This window comes from Pomacea canaliculata, linkage group LG4 (assembly GCF_003073045.1).
Source record: "Pomacea canaliculata isolate SZHN2017 linkage group LG4, ASM307304v1, whole genome shotgun sequence".
NCBI classification, from domain to species: Eukaryota; Metazoa; Mollusca; class Gastropoda; order Architaenioglossa; family Ampullariidae; genus Pomacea; species Pomacea canaliculata.
Genome location: NC_037593.1, coordinates 4840779 through 4860248, shown reverse-complemented (window position 1 = coordinate 4860248; position 19470 = coordinate 4840779). Strand labels below are relative to the sequence as shown.

Here is a 19470-nt window from a genome sequence, read left to right as displayed (position 1 = left end):
TGACATCGCACTTTTCATCAAGACAGCTTGGAGGGGAGGTAGGAGCTACGGGAAAAGCGAGGTAAGGAGAGAGAAGGTGTGACTTTTGCCATGACCGAAAGAAAGAAGAACGAAGAAGGCAGATAAAACCATCGGGTAAATTCACATGCAGACGCTCTGTCAGTGTGTTAGAGGACGTGAAGAACAATAATACTAAAGCAAGGATGAATTCTTTCTTCATGAATTCTTCTACAACCTCGCTGCACGCATGGCGGCCAGTAGATTATTGAGAGAGAACAGTCTAGTCTCGACAGTAAGCAGATGGGTACTTGCATCTTTCTTCTTTTTCGGTATGTGCATAATACACTGAATTTGTGTAGCTCTGTATTCCGGTCCTAAGGACAGGCTCGTGGCACTTTAAAAAAGAAAACACACACAGACCGACAGTTTTGTGTGTGCACGCGCGCGTTCTTGTATGTCTGCGTGCTTGTGTGTATGTGCGTGTTCGTGTCTCTGTGTGTTGGGGTGTGTGTATATGCGTGTGACTGCATGCATGTATATCCGTTTTAGTGTGCATAGCTGTGAGAGAGAAGGAGAGAGCGAGGATATGTGTGTGAGACAGAAAGGGAGAGGGAAAGAGAGAAGGAGAGAGAATATGTGAGAGGAAGAGAGAAGGATGGAGAGAAAGAGATTCCATCCGACTTCATCCTTTAAAGAGCAGCTTCCGGCAAGGATTATCTCGTCAACACACCAGTTCAAACACAGTTACCTCCCTTTCTGTTGTCTCGCCGCTAGACGTCGCTCATGAAACAAACAACAGTTTGGCTTCATGAAAGGTACAATAAGTCTGCCCACGTGACGAATCCTCGTCAAGAAGTCGTCTGCGATGACAACAGTTATTACACACCAGTAAGACAACATGCACACCACTAGGTTAACTGTCATATTCTTTCCTGAAGTCGTCATGACATTCCGAAGTTTCTAGAACCCATCGATGCCAGGTTATTTCTGTACAAAACACAAACATTTCAGAGGAATATGCAAGCTTGAATGAGTTCACCCAACTTTTGCAACCTTTTCCCGAAATGTGAACCTGAAGTCCGCGCCAGTGGATCCCCACAAACAAACGGGAGGAAAAGCCGTTGTCCTGCCTTCGAAGGTTGTGCTATAAAACGGCCAGTTTTTCTTTCGAATGACAATTCTGATAGACCATGTGAAAATCTACTCAGGCAGTTTTCAACGATTAGAAACATCAAAAAGAGAACAACTTCCAGCAATGAACGCAGCGGCAGCCATCTTGTTCGTCTGCATCGTGAACGTTGTACACCGCACTGAGGGTCAGTAGTGAGATCTTGTTGTGTCTCTAGTGAGAATCTTTGTTAACTGTAATAATAATAATTTTGCAAAGCACATTTACACCTAAAACTTTCCATTTACAATAGATCACGTGTAAAAACTCCCCCTTGTATCAGTCGCTGCTGTCTCTAACGTTCACATATTAAAATAACCGACGTGAACGCTCACAGAAATAAAGGCTCAGAGAAGCAAATCGTTTATGACACAGGTGTTCCTAAGGATGGTAAGCCAGACGACACGTTCTACGACTGCACGGGCCTGGACGATGGCCTGTACATCGGCGACTGCACCCACTTCTACAGGTGCGAGAACGAGACGACCCGGATGTTGCCTTGTCCTGGCAAGCTGGTGGTCAACGAGAAGCAGATGTGGTGCGACTAGTGAGTAGTGTTCACCTGTTTACAACATCCGGAGTCAAGTCATGCAATTGCTTGGGTTTTTTGTGTTGTTGGTTAGTTGATTTTTTTTTTAATATGGCCACTTTACATTAAAATGCATTTTTCAAGAGCTTAAAATTTGTTAGAAAGATGGCTTCTGGAAAATATTATTATTATCGTCATACGAGCCATTACTTAGCTCACTTACAAGGCAGTTAGAGAAACGGGGTCTGGAGATAAGCCTACCTCGGACAGAGAGACTTAATGGAAATAGCAAAGACTAAGACAAGTCATTGGAGTGTTGGGTCTGTTTCTACAAGTCGCTGGATGTAGTTGGATTCTCTGTCTGCAAGTTGTTAGAGTGATGTTGTTCTGTGTCTGCAAGTCGTTGGTATGATGCTCTGCTTCCACGTCGTTCATGTCCTATTTTCTATGTTGGAGGTTTTTTATTCTTTTGTCTGCAGCAAGTCCTTGGTAAAGCCTCCGTGTGGCACGGCTCCCAATTGCACTGGCATCATCGATGGCAACTACCCAGACTTTTCGAGCCGGTGTCAACAGTTTTACACGTGCCTGCACGAGGAGTTCTATGGATACACCAAATGTGCTGCGAGTAAGTGGATCCAGATTTCTTTTAAAGAGCATTCAGTGAAGGGAACATATACCTGTAACTGAAACTCAGTCGAAGAATTTTCGTTTTGATCAATCGGTGATGACGACAACATATAACTAGAGATAGACCCATTCTCTTGGCCAGTGTGTGTTTGTTTTTTTCGATCACTAATATATATATATGGTTGTTCAGAGCTTTCGGTTTTTAAAGCGGTCCACGAGTCTAACCAGTTGTTTGGTCCCATAAGAACCTTCTTCAGCTACATTGACAAACAATCGTTCTTGTCGTTAATGATGGATTCGTCCGGCATGCCTGTAGTTTGGGATTTGGAAAGGTAGTTTGATCACGGATGAAAGACGTACCCTGCTTGGGAACGGGTATCATAGAGCAGCAAAGTTATGCCCACCTTGGGTACATGGACAGACTTGATGAACTAAGGATGCCAAGTTTCGTGTAATGCAGATTGAGGGACGACCTAATCCAGGCATGTAAGATCACCTGTGGTTTACACAGACATTCCTGTCTCGTAGCTCAGAACTGCGCACTAGTGGCCACCAGTTAAAAGACAGTCCTCACAAAGGAGTGCACACAGTTCTTACCTGTCGCCAATCTCTGGAACAACCGGTGATCCAGCCCCCATCATTGCATGTTTTCCACAACCGCTAATCCAAACATTTTGCAGTCCTTTAGTAACCTCAGTAACACCTCCTTCGAGAACATGGCTCCTTTTAGGAACACAAGCATTTGTTGTATTTTCAATGTATTAGGGCGCGAGAGTCGTTGTTTGATCCACCTTCGACAAAACTGTGAGTGGTCCATCAAACTGTCTTCACCTTCTGCCAAATCTTTGTCGTGGTGGTAAGATTATTTTATACTGATCAAAGTTTCTGTTGCAGGTCTGATCTTTAACCCCGAGAAGAACAACTGTGATTGGCCCTTCTTGGTAAAGCCTCCTTGCGGAACAGGAAGTGAACGCGTCTGGCCTTCTAAGCCGGATGAGAATTCAGCAGTTTGAGGATTTTGATTGATTTAAAGACAAGATATATATATCGGAAGCAACCAACGCACTAACATTGAACAACGTTTAATAAGAATTTGACAGAATGTAAAAATCAGTTCATTTAATCTAATGAAATCAGAAATTTACAATCCGTCATATCAATCGAAAATAAACATGTTTTAGAGACTGTGCACAGAAGAGTTGTGTTCCAAGTGTTGTGTGCATCAGAGCCGGTGCTAAAGTGAGTGGGGTGGGGTGGTGGAGTGGGGGCGAGTAGGAGCAACAACTCAAGGCCCCGCGATAGACAGGGGCCACGAGCTAACAAGTGCATCGTCGGGATGAGATTCCAGTCAAACTTAAAGAAATAGTGAAACACATCTATTCTTGATATCCCTGCCGTATGTTGACATGAGCACATATCAAAGGCCGATGTTCTTGTGGGCGTTTTTAAAATGGTTTCGCTGCGTGAGGAAAGGTAGGAGTATACGAAGTGCCCATGTAGCAAGATAGGACCTCTCCTCAAGATCAGAAGTTCCCTCAAGGTGTTGTAAGGACAGAACCGAGCTCTCAGCGAGAACCAATGGTCTGTGCATACTACAAAATTAAAGTTAACAGTAGAGAAACACGTAAAACTTTTAGTTTCAAATAATTACAGCTTGCAAAGAAATATGTATAGTGGGACTATTTTTCTTTGATATCACTGCGCGAGTTGGTGTTTGATCGTCTGCTAAGGAGTAACTACAAGTCAAATTTAAATAAAAATAACATGAAAAAAGCTAAACACATACAACTCACGCTTTATTTTTGGTTTTGATAAAAAAATACCACGAAAATGTCTGCTAATCCATTCAGCAACACTACAAAACACAGCGTCTGCATACCTCGAGGAACTTCTGATCTTGAGGAGAGGTCCTATCTTGCTACACCCACAGGTAGGGGTCACGTACCCCAGTTAGTACATCGACAGGTGGGCGGGGTACAGGTACACAAACACCGCCGACTGACACAGCAATACAACGTCTGTCTCACCTGACTAGTTCTTGCTGTAGGCCAGTGTAGGCTTTCAGAATGGTGAGGAGAAACGGCTTCTATCTGAACATACTGTCGTGGTTAGGACTGAGTTACGAATGGTTTCTCCATGAAATAAACAAAGAGAAAGAAAAATAAAATTGAGAAGGATGGACAGTGGAAATGACACAATCATACAGATAACTGCATGAATTTAAAACCAGTTGATGTTTATTGTTTTCATCTCTTTATCTTTCTGTACATCTTTCTTTACTCATAAGAGGGGATGGTAACATTTAACATTTTTTTCGCTTCATTCCCCATGATGACTGACCTGAAGTACACCTCCGTTTGAGTGCAATATTCGTACTTTTACAAATGGCCAACAATTCACGACTGCAACATATAGTGCCCCCACGGTATTTCTTCGCTCCATTTGGGACATGTTACTGAAAATTTTTTGAGGAAACGGTTGCCACGGTTAGGTGGGTTAGGGTTAGTGTTAGTCGTTGACTTCTTGAAGCGCCAGTCTGTCACATCTTCAAGCAGAACAGTTTCCCCTAACCGACGGGAACAGTGTGATGTCAGATGCAAGGTCACGCATGTCAAAAACATTCATATCACACCGATCATGTTACTCTGGTAGAATCGACCCACAAGGTTCTAAATCTTCAGCACATCACCAAAGACGTGTGCATCCAGGGGCACGAGGCAGTGGGTGCGAGAGGATGTATGAAAGTATGAATGCCTCAGGTGGTATGGTTCAACAACATGTTCACGACAGTAACGTGGCAGTTAATAAGTTAGTGAGAAATAAAGATGTTAGAAACATTTTGCTTGTTTGTGGAGAATGCATTCAGTCCTAACCCTGACAGTATGTTCAGTTGGAAACCGTTTCACTTCAGCTTTCTAAACACCAACAGCAAGTACCCGGCTGAGAAAGACGTTTTATTGCGTGTGACAGTTCAGATAGAAGTCGTTTCACCTCAGCGGTCAGACCCTACGGCAAGGTCTGGTCGGGTGGGAAGACAGTTTTATTGCCAGGCCGGTCGGCGGTGCCTGTGATGTCCACCCCTCCTTTTGTCCGGGTAGTAGATTGGAGACGACTCGCCGCCAGCAGTCCGCACCCCGTGTACTGAAAACCACACGTACGAATCGCAGACCATTGGCCCATAGACGAGGTCATAGGTCGTTTGATTTTAGAAACGACCGGATGTAGGGGAAAATCCTGTCATTGCGCATGCTCAAAAGGCCCCCAAATAACTGGTCTTCCGGATTTCCTAGTGGACGACCGTTTCATTGCTCAACTCACGTTTGTGGCATCATTCAGTTGTCCGCACAGTCGCCATGGAGCCCAAACGAACTGTTTCAGAGGGAGAGGAATTATCTCATCGAATCCATCCAAAAAACAGAGAAGAGCTAACTGGACGAGCCGGGAAATTTGGATGCTTTTGAAAGAGGTGTGCGATTTCGTGTACTTAAACAAACCTGCAGTAAATGAGTAATTATGACTGCTATCAAACTGTATTATTTTTTGTTTTAAAAAGTTGTATTTGAGTTCTTTTCTTATGCTTTTCGTACTTACAGATATATATAGTTATACTCTGTATTTCTTTTTTAAGTTGGGAGATATTTATGCATATATCATTTTATAGATTTCCAGCCCCTTTTCCATTTTTGTTGTGTGTTATTGCGATTTATATTGCACTTCTTTGTTTACTTATTTTTTTTCACGGACATACACAACTCGATAAACTTCTTATTGTCATTAGGTGAAGCTGGAAAGAGAGTGCCTTTTGACCCCACGGTCTAATGAAAACAACGGTAAGAAAAAAGCTGAGACTTGGCAGAAGATAGCTGACCGATTGACCGCAACTTGTGGTGTTGACAAACGGACAGCACAAAATGTAAGAGAAAAGTGGGGGATCCTTAAATCTGATGCCCAAACTCGCAGGTACTTACAAAGGACTATAGGTGCAGCTGCTGGGATAGAAATTGAATATGATAACATGATTCTGCAGATAATTGGTGAAGACCCTGCCCTCGAAGATGGCATAAATGGTGAGTATTATTTTTTGTTTGATTCAGTGTATGTTACCTGTATCTCAGTATAATACATTATTTTGCCTCGAAGCATTTGCTTATAAATGTATACTAACACTATATTAAAGATAGGAATAGTGAATGATGGCATATCTTTCAATTACAAAGCACAGAACCATTTTTGAATGATTAAAGGCCGAAGTTTACCGGCCGGATGGTAGCGAATGTTACTGGCCGTCAGAAGGAAGGTAGGAGTACACGTGGTGCGGACTGCTGGCCGCCAGTCGTCTCCAATTACTACCCGGACAAAAGGCGGGGTGGACATCACAGGCACCGCCGAGTAGCCTGGCAATAAAACGTCTTCCCCACCCGACCAGAACTTGCCGCAGGGTCTGACCGCTGGGGCGAAACGACTTCTGTCTGAACTGTCACACGCAATAAAACGTCTTTCTCACCCGGGTACTTGCTGTTGGCGTTTACGAAGATGAAGAGAAACGGTTTTCAACTGAACATACTGTCAGGGTTAGGACTGAATGCATTCTCTACCAAAAAACAAAACTAGAATATATAAAGGAGAGAATGATGAGCAGTGCAAATAACAGAAACATAAAAAACAACTGAATTTTCAAACTCCATTTTTACTGCTTTTTCGTCTTTCTCTGTATCTCTAATCCCTCTCTCCTCGTAAGCAGTGATATCACTATTCGGCTTGTAGTCCGTGCTTACATGTACATGTACTATGTGTGTATTCCACCCAAATTTTGAGTGCGACGTGCATGTACGGTAGTGTTCACACTGTAGTGGTATTATTTTAGTTTCCAGTTGTTATGTTTACTTTGTTTCTTACACTCTGAATCTGGAAAATGACAGTCGTGTCCATCTCATGAATTTGATGTCCTTTTTACTACACCATTTTCTTACCACACTCGATCTGCACTTCTGTAGAAGCTACTCATTCACTTCTGGGAAATAATCTGTAAATGTGCAATAACATCCGGGGCTTTAGACTGTAACGAACATGTCTATAGAGACAAAACTTTTGTCGATGTTGAGCTGTACCGTGGTAAGAACAATTTCAGTTTTAAAAGTGCGATCATTGATGGTAAAATATTATCTCATTTATCAATGATGGTTGGATTTAGCAATTGAAATTATATTATTCATTTCCAGATCTTCATCAGTTAACGTGTTTTTTCATGCTATAGCGTTGGTGTCTCGCTTCTGTTCTCTCCACGAAACAGGCGGACGCACTGGTAAGCAGACTGTCAGAAGGTAAACGGGTAATTGTGGGAATGTGTTAGCGGTGAGTTATGTCGAGACAGGGTAGGCGGCCTTTGGCGGCACTGGACCGTCGGGTGGACAAAAGGCCAAGAAGTCTCACCACCGTTTATCTCACCTGGAATCAGTAGGCCTGTGAACCGCGGACCGCTTACGTCAGGTTGGAATGCGGGATGGTAGTCTTCACTTCAGGGGAGCTCTCAGAGAAGGGGAGAGCATCGGTCAGTCTACGCCCGTTAATTATAGAAGTCCGCGGCACACCTGAAACAGGACAACAGCGCCACCTATCATTGCCACCCGTTGGACATAAGTAGAGAATAGGAAGCCAGACGGGATGGCGCCGTAGTCGCAGATAGCATTACTAGTGAGAGGGGGTAAAGAGGGGGTGGGTAGTTTGGGGCTGGAATAAGTCAGAGTAACCACCTGTCTATCATGGGTTAGCTACAGAGTGGTTGGACGTAGCAGTGTAGTGGATCGAAACTTCCGGGCAGTTCTAAACGTCTGGGTATAGTCTGCGTGGGCATTTAAGTGACGCCTTGTAAAGTAAATCGACGAAAAGTGAGACTTGACAAGATGTATATTAACTGCTTAATAAAACCAGATACCAGGTACGCTGGGGGGTCTGAGTCAATTAAAGTGTAATGAGCAATTTAGTGTAAGTGTGCGCGTACACGTTTATGTCGGCGCGAGTTGGTAGAGGTGTCGAGAGTGTGAACAGCCCGAGGCAGCGGGAATCGCAACCTCTGACCACATTCGCATGCTCATTCCCCGGAGTTCACGACTGAATGGACAGGCGGCTTGTCCTCAAAATCCAGCTATACGCAATAGCACATACACGCGATATTGGAAAATGATAGACTTTGCTGGACTTTGGAAAGACAGGAAATATCTGGAGAAAAAACCGCTTGTGCAGAAGGCGAATGGGTACTTTGTAACAGGCGTGAACTGATGCCCACTTGGGTCGTTCAAAAAGAACAAGCACTGTACCCAAACCCAGATGCAATGCCGTATGTCGGTCACCAGTGGAAATGAAAAAAAAAAATAAATAAATAAACGAGAGGAATAAAAACCAAGTTTAAACATTCCATTGCCTTTTCCTTTGTGTCATTTGGGGTTTGTCTTTGTCTCCTTTCTTGTTCTCTCTCTCTCTTCTCACAAGGGAGAAACACAAACAAAATCATGGGTGCTAAACTGGTCCTAAGTCTTTTGATTGTAAAAGTCTTCTTCTAGTCTAGTTTTCAGTTGTGTTGTCTCAGGAAGACGAGCAAGCACCGATTACCTCCACCCGGCATAATTGTCGGGTTAGATAAGCGAAGAAAAGTCTGTGTGGGCACTATATGTTGCAGTCGTGAATTGTTGGCCATTTGTAAAAGTACGAATATTGCACTCAAATGGAGGTGTACTTCAGGTCAGTCATCATGGGGAATGAGCTGAAAATGCTAAATATTATTATCCCCTCTGATGAGTAAAGAAAGATGTACAGAAAGATAGATTAGAGCAATAAACATCAATTGTTTTTAGTTTTAGTTATCTGTATGATTGTATCGTTTTCGCTGTCCATGCATCCTTCTCATTTTCCTTTATCTTTCTCTTTGTTTATTTCATGGAGAAACCATTCATTAGTCAGTCCTAAACACGACAGTATGTTCAGATAGAAGCTGTTTCTCAGACCCAAGAACTAGTCAGGTGAGACAGACGTTTTATATGCTTGGGGCAGTCGGCAGTGTTTGTGTACCTGTACCCCGCCCACCTGTCGATGTACTAACTGGGGGCCAGTGACCTCTAGTTGTCGGCATCGCGTGTACTCATACCTTCCCTCACGCGGGCGAAACCATTTTTAAAATCTCCCACAAGGAGGTTTTAGGGCAGACAGTGCACGGACATTATATATTTCTACTTTCTTTACATCACTATTTGTACATGGAATTCGGGTTGTCGCATTAGTCAAAAGTTATCTAAGTAACTGCACGTGAAAGTCCAAATATCTGCGGTGTAGACAAGGGTCATAACATATGTATGGTGAAGATTTGCCGTAAAGGCCTGTTTAAAACAAACAAAACAACTAATTAACTGCCCTGAAAACCCCGCCTACGAGTCGCAGACCATTGGCCCATAGACGAGTTCAAAGGCCGTTTAATTTTAGAAACACGACCGGATGTAGGGGAAAATCCTGTCATTGCGCATGCTCAGAATGCCCCCAAATAACTGGTCTTCCGGATTTCCTAGTGGACGACTGTTTCATTGCTCAACTCACGTTTGTGGCATCATTCATCTGTTTGCACAGTCGTCATGGATCCCAAACGAACTGTTTCAGAGGGAGAGGAATTATCCTCATCGAATCCATCCAAAAAACAGAGAAGAGCTAACTGGACGAGCCGGGAAATTTGGATGCTTTTGGAAGAGGTGTGCGATTTCGTGTACTATAAACAAACATGCAGTAAATGAGTAATTATGACTGATATCAAATTGTATTATTTTTTGTTTTAAAAAGTTGTATTTGAGTTCTTTTCTTATGCTTTTTTTACTTTTAGCTATCTATATTTCTTTTTATGTTGGGAGATATTTATGCATATATCATTTAATAGATTTTCAGCCCCTTTTCTATTTTAGTTGTGTGTTATTGCGATTTATATTGCGCTTCTTTGTTTACTTTATTTTTTAAGGACATATACAACTTGATAAACTTCTTATTGTCATTAGGTGAAGCTGGAAAGAGAGTGCATTATGTGCCCACAGACAAATGAAACCTCCAATAAGAAAAAAGCGGTGACATGGCAGAAGATAGCTGACCGATTGACCGCAACTTGTGGTGTTGACATACGGACAGCGCAGAATGTAAGAGAAAAGTGGGGGTTCCTTAAATCTGATGCCCAGAGCCGCAGGCACAAACAAAAGACCTTAGGTGGGGGTGCAGTGAAAGAAAGTGAATATGATAACATGATTCTGGAGATAATTGGTGAAGACTCTGCCCTCATAGATGGCATAAATGGTGAGTATTTTTGTTTGATTCAGTGTATGTTACCTGTATCTCAGTATAGTACATTATTTTGCTTTGAAGCATTTGCTCATAAATGTATATTAACACTATATTAAAGATAGGGAATAGTGAATGATGGCATATCTTTCAGTTACAGAGCAAAGAACCATTTTTGAATGATTAAATATAGTATATGGCATACATATTTTACAGTTCATCTGAGCAAGATTAAACCACAGAAGTGCAGCTTATTTAAACAACTTATTAATAATACTATAAAATATCGAGATATTATATTAAATTTACAAAGTAATGCTTTATACCTTTCTTAACACAAGAAAATTTTTAATTACATTTAAAAAAGAGGTAATTAGATAACTCTGTAGCAACCAAAAACAAGCATTGATGGCCTCCCCTGGCCAGGCAGTGTCCATTGGTTTGATATCAGAGCTACTGCACATATGAAAGTGAATTTTGTCAGATGTAATTATAATATCCACAGTGCAATGAGAATTTAGCATTGCATGACTAAGTAAAAATCTGTTACCAGCCTTCTCATTGAAAGATGCATTTTGCACAGATTAGCAATGTATAATTATTTCTTTATACACACACACACATAGTTAATTGAAAAATACAAGAATCTATCGTGTTCATTCTTTGGATTAGATATTTTGCAATGGAACAGAAAAATTTAATTATGAAGAATTCAAGGCATGTATACAAAATACTGGTGAGGAATTCCTCTAATGCATGAGGCATTTCTCTTAGCAAGCAGCAGTAGTGACAGTGTGTTGCAGTGACAGATTTGTCATGAATAATTTATGAGTTTTATAAATTTTTTCTCCCTCAAGGCTCTATAGCAGCTTTATATACTGAAAAAGTTTAATATTTAGGCCACCAGGCTTGACACATGACCTTATATCATTTATTTGATATATATCCCAGTGTTGTCATGAGGTGTTTTGATTTTTCTGACAGTTTAGTTATACCAGTTTTTCTGTCTTTGTAGTGGTTAAGGATCAATCTCAGAGTAAATGAATTTATGCCAGCATGCCCACTAGCTGTGACGTTTCTTAGGTGTACAGACTTTGGAAAGTAGTTTTAGTCATACTTGAATTATAAAGAGATTGCCAGCTTGATAAAGCTTGTAAGACCTGCATGTAAGTGTATACAGAAATGTATTTGTGTGTGTGGAGTGTGGATCTTGTACATTAGTTCAAATATGGAATTGAATATACTATGATTTTGTTGCCTCTAGAGAGTGAAAGGATAAAATATTCTTAAATTTTGGTACCTTATAATGTTAACTTGTAACCACCGAAAGGTTACATAGAACAGCTTTTAGATAAGTTGATCATTTGGTTTCTCCCAGTTGAAGGAACAGAGACCTTTATTCTGCAAACAAAGATGAATTGTTCAGGTATGTGTTGTCAAGTGTTATTTTCCTTACCCTTGGACATCAGTGTGAGGCTACTAGTTAATGATACTGGAGATAAAGGAATCTTTTTCTGGCAAGTTTACTACCATTAGACTTAAAGGAAAAGGCCAAGTGAAATAGTAATTAGGAGTTAAAGGATAGATACTGATGTTTGGGACCATTTTCATTCAAAATTTTGGGTTGCAAAATAATCGTTTACTTAAGGTTGCATCTGAAACACAGTTCCTGGGTGGTACAGTTAGGTCACCATGTTTTGGTTGGCATCATCAAACGATCTGGCACCTGCTTTCACTCTTTGTCTCCTAAGGCGGTCATCAGACTGCTGGCACCATGGATCTTGGGATCATGCCAAACAATTTTGAACCAGAAAGAGCTGAGCAAAGTGGAGAAGGCTGGTGAGACAGAAAATGTTTCATCACATGCTGTTTCCTGCATCACAAATATGAGTCAGTTTGTTTTCCTTCTAGAAAGATTAGTAAACATTGCAGCCTTTGAACAACCATGAACCGGTGTTTTAGACTTGATTGTAACTAAACAGTTTGTTTGAAACCCAAAATTTTTCACAGAAAAAATCAAAATATCAGTATCTATTATTTAAGTCCAACTTGCCATTTCATTTAGCTTTATCTGTAAGATGATTATAGATATACTAGAATTCCAGTTTCAGCTTATGGTGCTTGGAAATATTTTACAGGTGGATGTCACACTTCAGTGGCTCCTGTTCATTGTTATTAAGGTTGTCGAGTGGGCATTCTTTATTTTTAAACTACCTCAGATTAGTCAGACAGGGCTTGCGTCCTACCACCAATCAGCAGATGGGGCTACAGTTGGTTCATTTAATTGCGAGTCATTTCTCTGTTAAATGATTCAGCATCATAGGAAAGAGCTGTACTAGTTAACGAAGTAATCTATGAAATGCAATAATGATTTATATTCATTGTGGTGTGACCTAGAATCCAAAGGAAAGTGAAAATAAATTATAAGAACTATTTTTTTAACTGAAGCATTCCTGGAATATTATATGGTGATTCACAAAGGAGCTAAATCAAACATGATCTTGAACCAACTATTTATATGGCCATTTTGTTGAGTGAGTACCGTCAAATGTTAAACATTGTTTGAATTTATGTACATAGGTACAATGACAATTCAAGACTACTCCCAAATACACATGATCCAAGGCTCTTCCATATCTCTTGTAAAGTGCAGTCAAGCACTATGTTAGTTTTGCTCTTTAGATTTCAAAATTAAATATCCTTGTTTATGTACTTACACTTTTTATTGTTTGTGCAGCTGAACCTTTAGTGTTGCTTGCAAAAAACAATGCACCAGTCCATGAAGAAAATATTCCACAGCCACAAGAGGGTTTGTAATGCTTTTAGGTTTTTCCATCATGACTTTTTGCTTGTGGGCTTAACTTCTTAGGAGAGAGTATCATAGGAAAGTCCATTCTGTATTAACATTTTTTTAATTACTGGCAAGAAGTAAAGTTTGTAACTTTATTCTGGTTTCACAGGCATGTGCATATATGGATATTTAGTACGATCAACAAATGTGACACAGAAGTAGCAATAGCCTCACATAATTAGATTAACATCTAATCATCATATAGTATTTAAAAGAATTCAACTCATTTTTATAATAACTTTTCCTTGCAGACATTCCATTGACCCCAAGCTTCACAGAAAGAGTTCTGGACTTGGAACATGATGTTTCACAGATTTCGAAAGGTTTGTAATGCATTGATTACACAAATAAAATAGTCAATTTTTAGATCATGAATGTTTGATACGTGTGGGAAGAAGACATATTTAACTATTAACACATTATAAGTGAATTATACAACTTGGAGAAATTGTCATTCTGATGGTTAGTAATGAAAATGAGATTATTAATCTCTCAATGCAAAAGGTCCTCCTACACAATACAAAATGCATGTAGCATGTCACTGTTATGTATAAGTGTTATAAGTGGATCTTGCCTTCTTGCATAATTTGCCCCGACTGGTGAACTTGACAAAAGAGAAGCATTCGCTTGGAAGAAACTCACAGTCAGTTGTTTAGGATGGAGACAATTTCATCACAGGAATGACTATAATGGAGACTGCAATATTACACATAATCTGAAAGTTACTTTCCCTCTTAGGCCTATCATAATTAAGAAACAAGACCATCTCACATTATCCTGGGGCTAAATCTTAGTGTAAGAATGTGAATAACATTACTGTAATAAAATAATTGTGGTAAAATTTCAAAAAGTTTTTAACTTTGTGATCAGTAAGCTCATTATAAACATCCCAGTCAAAATATTAACTTAAAACATACATAAAATCCCACAATAAAAAATGCGTTTATAATCAAACACTAATGCCTTCTAGATGAAGGATTTCATCTGTGGTCTCACCTCGGCCCGTGACACTTTGTGATGATAACCACTACACTAACTGTACTGGATCAGTTGGGCCTTGGTCAACAAGGATTACACCTTCCACTGCCCTCCAGGGACCGTAGCTATGGATTGGAGGTAATGCTACTGTGGATGTAGCTGTGCACTGGAAGCAAAGCAGTGTATTCCAGGTGTAAATCTGTGCAGACCCTAAAAGGTCGGTCAGTAACTAAAAATCCCTGACATGCAGCTGGTCCATAGCTACGAACTTAGGGAGCCCCCGGGAACTGTAGCCATGGACCAGAGGTAAAGCAACCTTGAAGGCAGCTATCTACCCCAGTCCATAGTTACAGTCCAAGGCGGAGGTGTAAACTATACTGCTTAGTTGAATGTTGTTTGCATGCACAAGCCAGAAGAACTTAGAAAAGTGACAAAATTTGATGATAAAAATCATAGAAAACCATCAATGCTCAGTCATCAAGTCTTGTAGATGATAATTTAAAATCATCTTCACGAGTATAATATTTGACATAATCCTAGTGCCTAGTTACATTACCACTACTTCTTGGCAAAAGGAATCTTGGAAAGATTCATGAACTGTTGGATGCCATGACTGTAATAAATCTTTGAACCTCTGCTTAAGATAAAACAACTTTTCATAATATTCTTTGCAGTTAACAGGCATACACTCACACAGTCTTATATACATATGATTGATATACAGGCATACAGTCTTATATACATATCATTTATGTATTGGTTACATATTGGTGAACATTTACGCAGTATTGATACAAAATTATATGGCCTTAAAATAGTGTACTTGAAAATATGGTTTGCATTTATACTACGAAATATATTGTTAGTTTAAATCTTGACAGAAGTCTACAAATTTTGTGGGTTCATAATTTTCATATTTCGCAACATATCTTGGATGGATGAAATGTAGTTCTGATGTTTGCAGGTAAAAAAAATGAGAAGAAGAGTGTGCTACAGTATCCATTTGCAGAAAGTTCCCTCATGGAAGAATTCCTTAAATCAGAAATTGAACGGAACAAGTCGATTGTTGAACTTAACAAGCTCAAAGCCGAAAAGCTAAAGCTAGAGATTGAAAGGCTTAAAGGAAACCAGTCAAACCTAGACACCTGCCAGTACACTTGACATTATATTTTCTATATAAAAAATTATTTTTGTTCCATTTGTGACTGCGTTTTGACAATGAAATGTTAAGGTATGAATGTCCAGGAGTGAATTATTTTGTTCACAATGAAGCAATATAGAAACTGAGAAATGTACATGGGCACAGAGGACATTTACATGAGCTGCATATTGATTAATGGAAGTTGAATGACCAAGTGGTTAGAACACCAGCATCCTAAATGGCTGGTTTGATATCCATGTGATGCAAATGTACTTTCCTTAGAAGACCCTGCTGTAAAGTAAGTGTCTGGGGAAGGAAAAGCAAGGAGACAGGAGGAGACAGGCACCACCATTACAAAAGGGATGGCCCTCAAGATAAGTGCAATCTCTAATACCTCACTCTTCAAAGACCAGTGGGTTAGCAGACTACCTTTGCTGTTTGACAATGACAATTCTTTATTTACGAGAGGGAAATAAGCAAGATTTTACATTGATTAGGCACATGCTCTTGCATAGCTACTTGCAAACGTTTTGAGAAATAAACGGATATGTCAGCTAGCTATGTGCTATTGTTAACCCATTTTGGAGATCACATTTTTGACTATTGTAGAAAATGGGGGCCAAATTTATCAGTGCTTTTTGCCATTCGTTAATGTGACAATACCCAATCAGAGCCTGTTGTAGAACTGTTCACAATGCTTTTTTATGATTTTTAATCTCATTTAGACTGGTAACTTATTGTCTTTTTTAAAACTAAGGAAGTGAATTTTTATGCATGATCTAAAACAATTGGCAAGCAAATATGTCACATTCAGACCCAATTTTTCTCATTAATGTACAAAATACTAGATATAGCTGCAATGATAATATTTTATTGACCCAAAGTGCAGATTAACTTACGTAATCCAGTAAATGGTTGACTATTCTTCCATCACTCATGATTCACATTCTTTCATACTCTTGGGATTAAAAACTCTATGTACTTACATCATGATAACTTGGCCATGCAAACTTTTTCACTTAAAAAAATCCTGTCACACATCACCAAGATGCACTGGATAAATCATGTTTTTATAAGGTTTATATTTGGTGTTTGTCTTGCTCACAGCTCATTGAACTGTCATAACTTACGTGCCCAGATATTTCTTAGCATTCATATTTTCTCTTGGTGAATCAGTAACCCTTTTGGAAAGAGGGGTCATGTAGCAAAGTTTTATTTTTAAAGAAACGTAACAATTGAAGTAAATTTCTTTCTTTGTTATTTTTTTTTATCTCTCAAGCTCCTGTTGCTGTAGTAATTTGTTATGTTTAATTTGAAGACATTCGTGCAAACAATGAGAATATGCCTCAGTCAAAAAAATGCTAGGCATTGAACGCCTATACCTCTGCTATAATGTTATTGCTGGATAGTCTTCTTCATTGCTCCACTTAAAAGTAAAACAATCAAAATGTCTCACAAGAATTGTTTAAAAGAAATGAGGTATACATAATAAGTGCCATGGCATTGCTTATGTTGTCTTTGATGTTTATGGTAGAGTTGTAAATCCGAAAGGGCTTGCCCTAGTGCACAGACTCACTGAACACCATAAGGAGTAAATACTGTGTAATGCAGTTTCTGTGGTCATGTAAGTCCATTGGCATTAACCACAAAAACTGCAGAGTTAATGTTACAAACCCCAGAAGAATCGATAAGCAACACTGTTCCTTGCAGTTTCACCTTCTTCAACCTTTGTCCTCTCATTCGAAAGATCCTGTGTAGCTACTTTATCCTGAAGCAAGTCATATTTGAGTTCATCTTCATCTTGATCATCATGCTCATCGTTTTGATCCTCAGCATCATCATGAGGATCTGGCAAGTTGAGGAAGCGGGCCCGGTTGCTGAGCATGAGACACACCACTGTCACCTGGCAGGCCTTCTCCGGTTCTAACCGCAGTCCACGGAGACAATGCCATCTTTTCTTCGCAAACCCTGCATAAACATAATAAACATAACAACCTTCATAACCATACTGACTGCAGAAACCTAAAGTGCTTAAAAGCTCAAACTTGTCTGTTTACCAATAATGATTTGTACTTGATGGACTAACACTCACTGATAGCTTTCGTTGCTGGGCGTCGTGTGGAGCTGTGTGCCACGTTGTATCGCCACTGCTCTAGGTGGCTGGGTTTTCGTAAGGTGTCATCAGCCACTCGCGCATCATATAGGCGCTGTCTGCCAGCATGGTGCCGTCCACTGGTCTGGGGCTGGCTTCAAAGGCAGAGAAGAAACGAGACTGGCGAAGAATGCGGGCATCGTGCACACTGCCCGGCCATTTGGCTACCACGTCGATGAACAGCATGTCGGCGTTACAGATAAACTGTTGACAAATAACGATGTAGATGACTGCGTTCTCGTCTCTGAGAACGTTAAAGGGATGTGTGTACAAGTGTACAAGTGAAAGCAGTCGAAACCGTTGCGCTCACCCCCACCTCCACCTACATACTAATTCGACAGCTGAGAGGAGGTTAAGTGGGAGCCGAGCAAACTAGCATTAGTAAAAAGACAGGAGTAGGGGGAAACGTGCAGGGGTAGCAGCTACAGCCTTGAGCTGCTAGCTTGTCAGTGCTACAATCATGAACGTAGCTACAATCGTTACAATCTCCAAGGGAGGAAACTCTACAAAGACTGATTCAAAACGTCTGATTGGAATCTATGTTTTCAAAATTAATTTTCATATGTGTGTGGTAAAAACTTTATGTATATAATGACCAGTGTTGCTCGGGAGCTAATTTTTTTTTTCATTTCTCTTGTTTATGTCTGAAAAAACATGGTGAATGTTTTGGGGCAATGTTGATGCTGTCAATAACAATGGAGGATTTTAGATCCGAGTCATTTCCTTCAACCAGTTTTAAAAGAAAAACTTTGTTGTTTTTTTTGTTTTTGTTTTTTTAAAAAAAAGCTTTTAAAACACCAACGAAAATATTAAAACGTTTCACCTGAACATTTAGTGAATGATAATTTTTTCGGTTGAGATACTCGTGTTCATTGTTTCTCGGAGCTTGGATCCTTATATGGGTGGCATCGAGACACCCAACGACATTGGGGAATCCCCCGATGTTATAGAACTTGCTCTTCTGCCTGTCTGCTTCCTTTCTGGTCGGGGAATATAATCCACTGCTGTACATGCTTCAGCAAGGCTCTCGTCACTCGCTTGATGATCCTGCTTGCCGTCGGCTGAGAAATACCTGCCAGGTCTGCACATGCACTCTGAAATGACCCCGTGGCGTAGAAACGCAGAGCCACACACACCTGGATGCATGGCAGCACAGTGTATCCTCGGTTCGCCATCTCCAGCTCGTCTTTGATTTCATCAACCATGCTTAGAATGTCGTGACGACGGAATCGGAATTTGCTGTACATCTCCACGTCGTCGAAGGTGTCGAGGGGGTTGGTCCTGTCGCGAATAATCCTGCTGCGGCGGAGACCGCGTTTGCTTTGCATCAACATCAGCATAACGACAACCGCCATGTTAATTTATCGCGTCACAGCTGCCAGCTCCACACCGAACCGTTTGCCGCCAAGTTCAGCTGCTATTCACATCGAGTCCGCAAGTCATCCCACCTGTGAAACTCGCAGAGGATGATAGCTGAATGGTTGCCAGGCATGGAAAGTCCCTCCTCATTATTAATAGCATCCTCTCAGGTTCTTCCTACCCTTAATAAGCAGAAGCACTAAATACATAATGAAATCAATCAATCCCCGGTATTCATGCGCCTGCAATGGTAACGTGAATAACCCAGTTACCGACTGGGGCCTCATTCCTGGCGAGTGTCTTTGGCGCACGCGCGCTGCGGCACACAGGGCAGAGGTCATGGTTCGAGTTCCTGTTAACTGGG

At 40.6% G+C, this 19470-nt stretch overlaps 3 protein-coding genes across 6 annotated transcripts; 2 read left to right on the top strand and 1 right to left on the bottom strand.

Moving 5' to 3' along the window:
* The first annotated feature begins 592 nt into the window (after nucleotides 1–592).
* LOC112562445 lies at nucleotides 593–3513 on the top strand. Its single transcript, XM_025235726.1, has 4 exons — nucleotides 593–1316; nucleotides 1544–1715; nucleotides 2177–2322; nucleotides 3219–3513. The coding sequence occupies exons 1-4, from the start codon at nucleotides 1172–1174 to the stop codon at nucleotides 3335–3337; spliced, it is 582 nt and encodes a 193-aa protein (XP_025091511.1). The 5' UTR covers nucleotides 593–1171; the 3' UTR covers nucleotides 3338–3513.
* A 6330-nt stretch (nucleotides 3514–9843) lies between these two features.
* On the top strand, nucleotides 9844–16152 carry LOC112562532. 4 transcript variants are annotated; one of them, XR_003098873.1, is made up of 7 exons: nucleotides 9844–10054; nucleotides 10352–10640; nucleotides 12004–12051; nucleotides 13363–13434; nucleotides 13728–13799; nucleotides 14447–14592; nucleotides 15419–15555. XR_003098873.1 is itself a non-coding variant. In XM_025235818.1 (6 exons), the coding sequence occupies exons 1-6, from the start codon at nucleotides 9941–9943 to the stop codon at nucleotides 15613–15615; spliced, it is 792 nt and encodes a 263-aa protein (XP_025091603.1). In that variant the 5' UTR covers nucleotides 9844–9940; the 3' UTR covers nucleotides 15616–16152. The 4 variants fall into 4 exon arrangements, 3 of the variants coding, with proteins under 3 accessions (XP_025091603.1, XP_025091605.1, XP_025091604.1); XM_025235818.1 differs by lacking the exon at nucleotides 14447–14592 and having other exon boundaries at nucleotides 15419–16152; XM_025235820.1 differs by lacking the exon at nucleotides 15419–15555 and having other exon boundaries at nucleotides 14447–14596.
* A 365-nt stretch (nucleotides 16153–16517) lies between these two features.
* LOC112562533 (putative nuclease HARBI1) lies at nucleotides 16518–18902 on the bottom strand. Its single transcript, XM_025235821.1, has 2 exons — nucleotides 18571–18902; nucleotides 16518–17951 (listed from the first exon to the last, which is right to left on the bottom strand). The coding sequence occupies exons 1-2, from the start codon at nucleotides 18757–18759 to the stop codon at nucleotides 17748–17750; spliced, it is 393 nt and encodes a 130-aa protein (XP_025091606.1). The 5' UTR covers nucleotides 18760–18902; the 3' UTR covers nucleotides 16518–17747.
* Nucleotides 18903–19470: the final 568 nt, after the last annotated feature.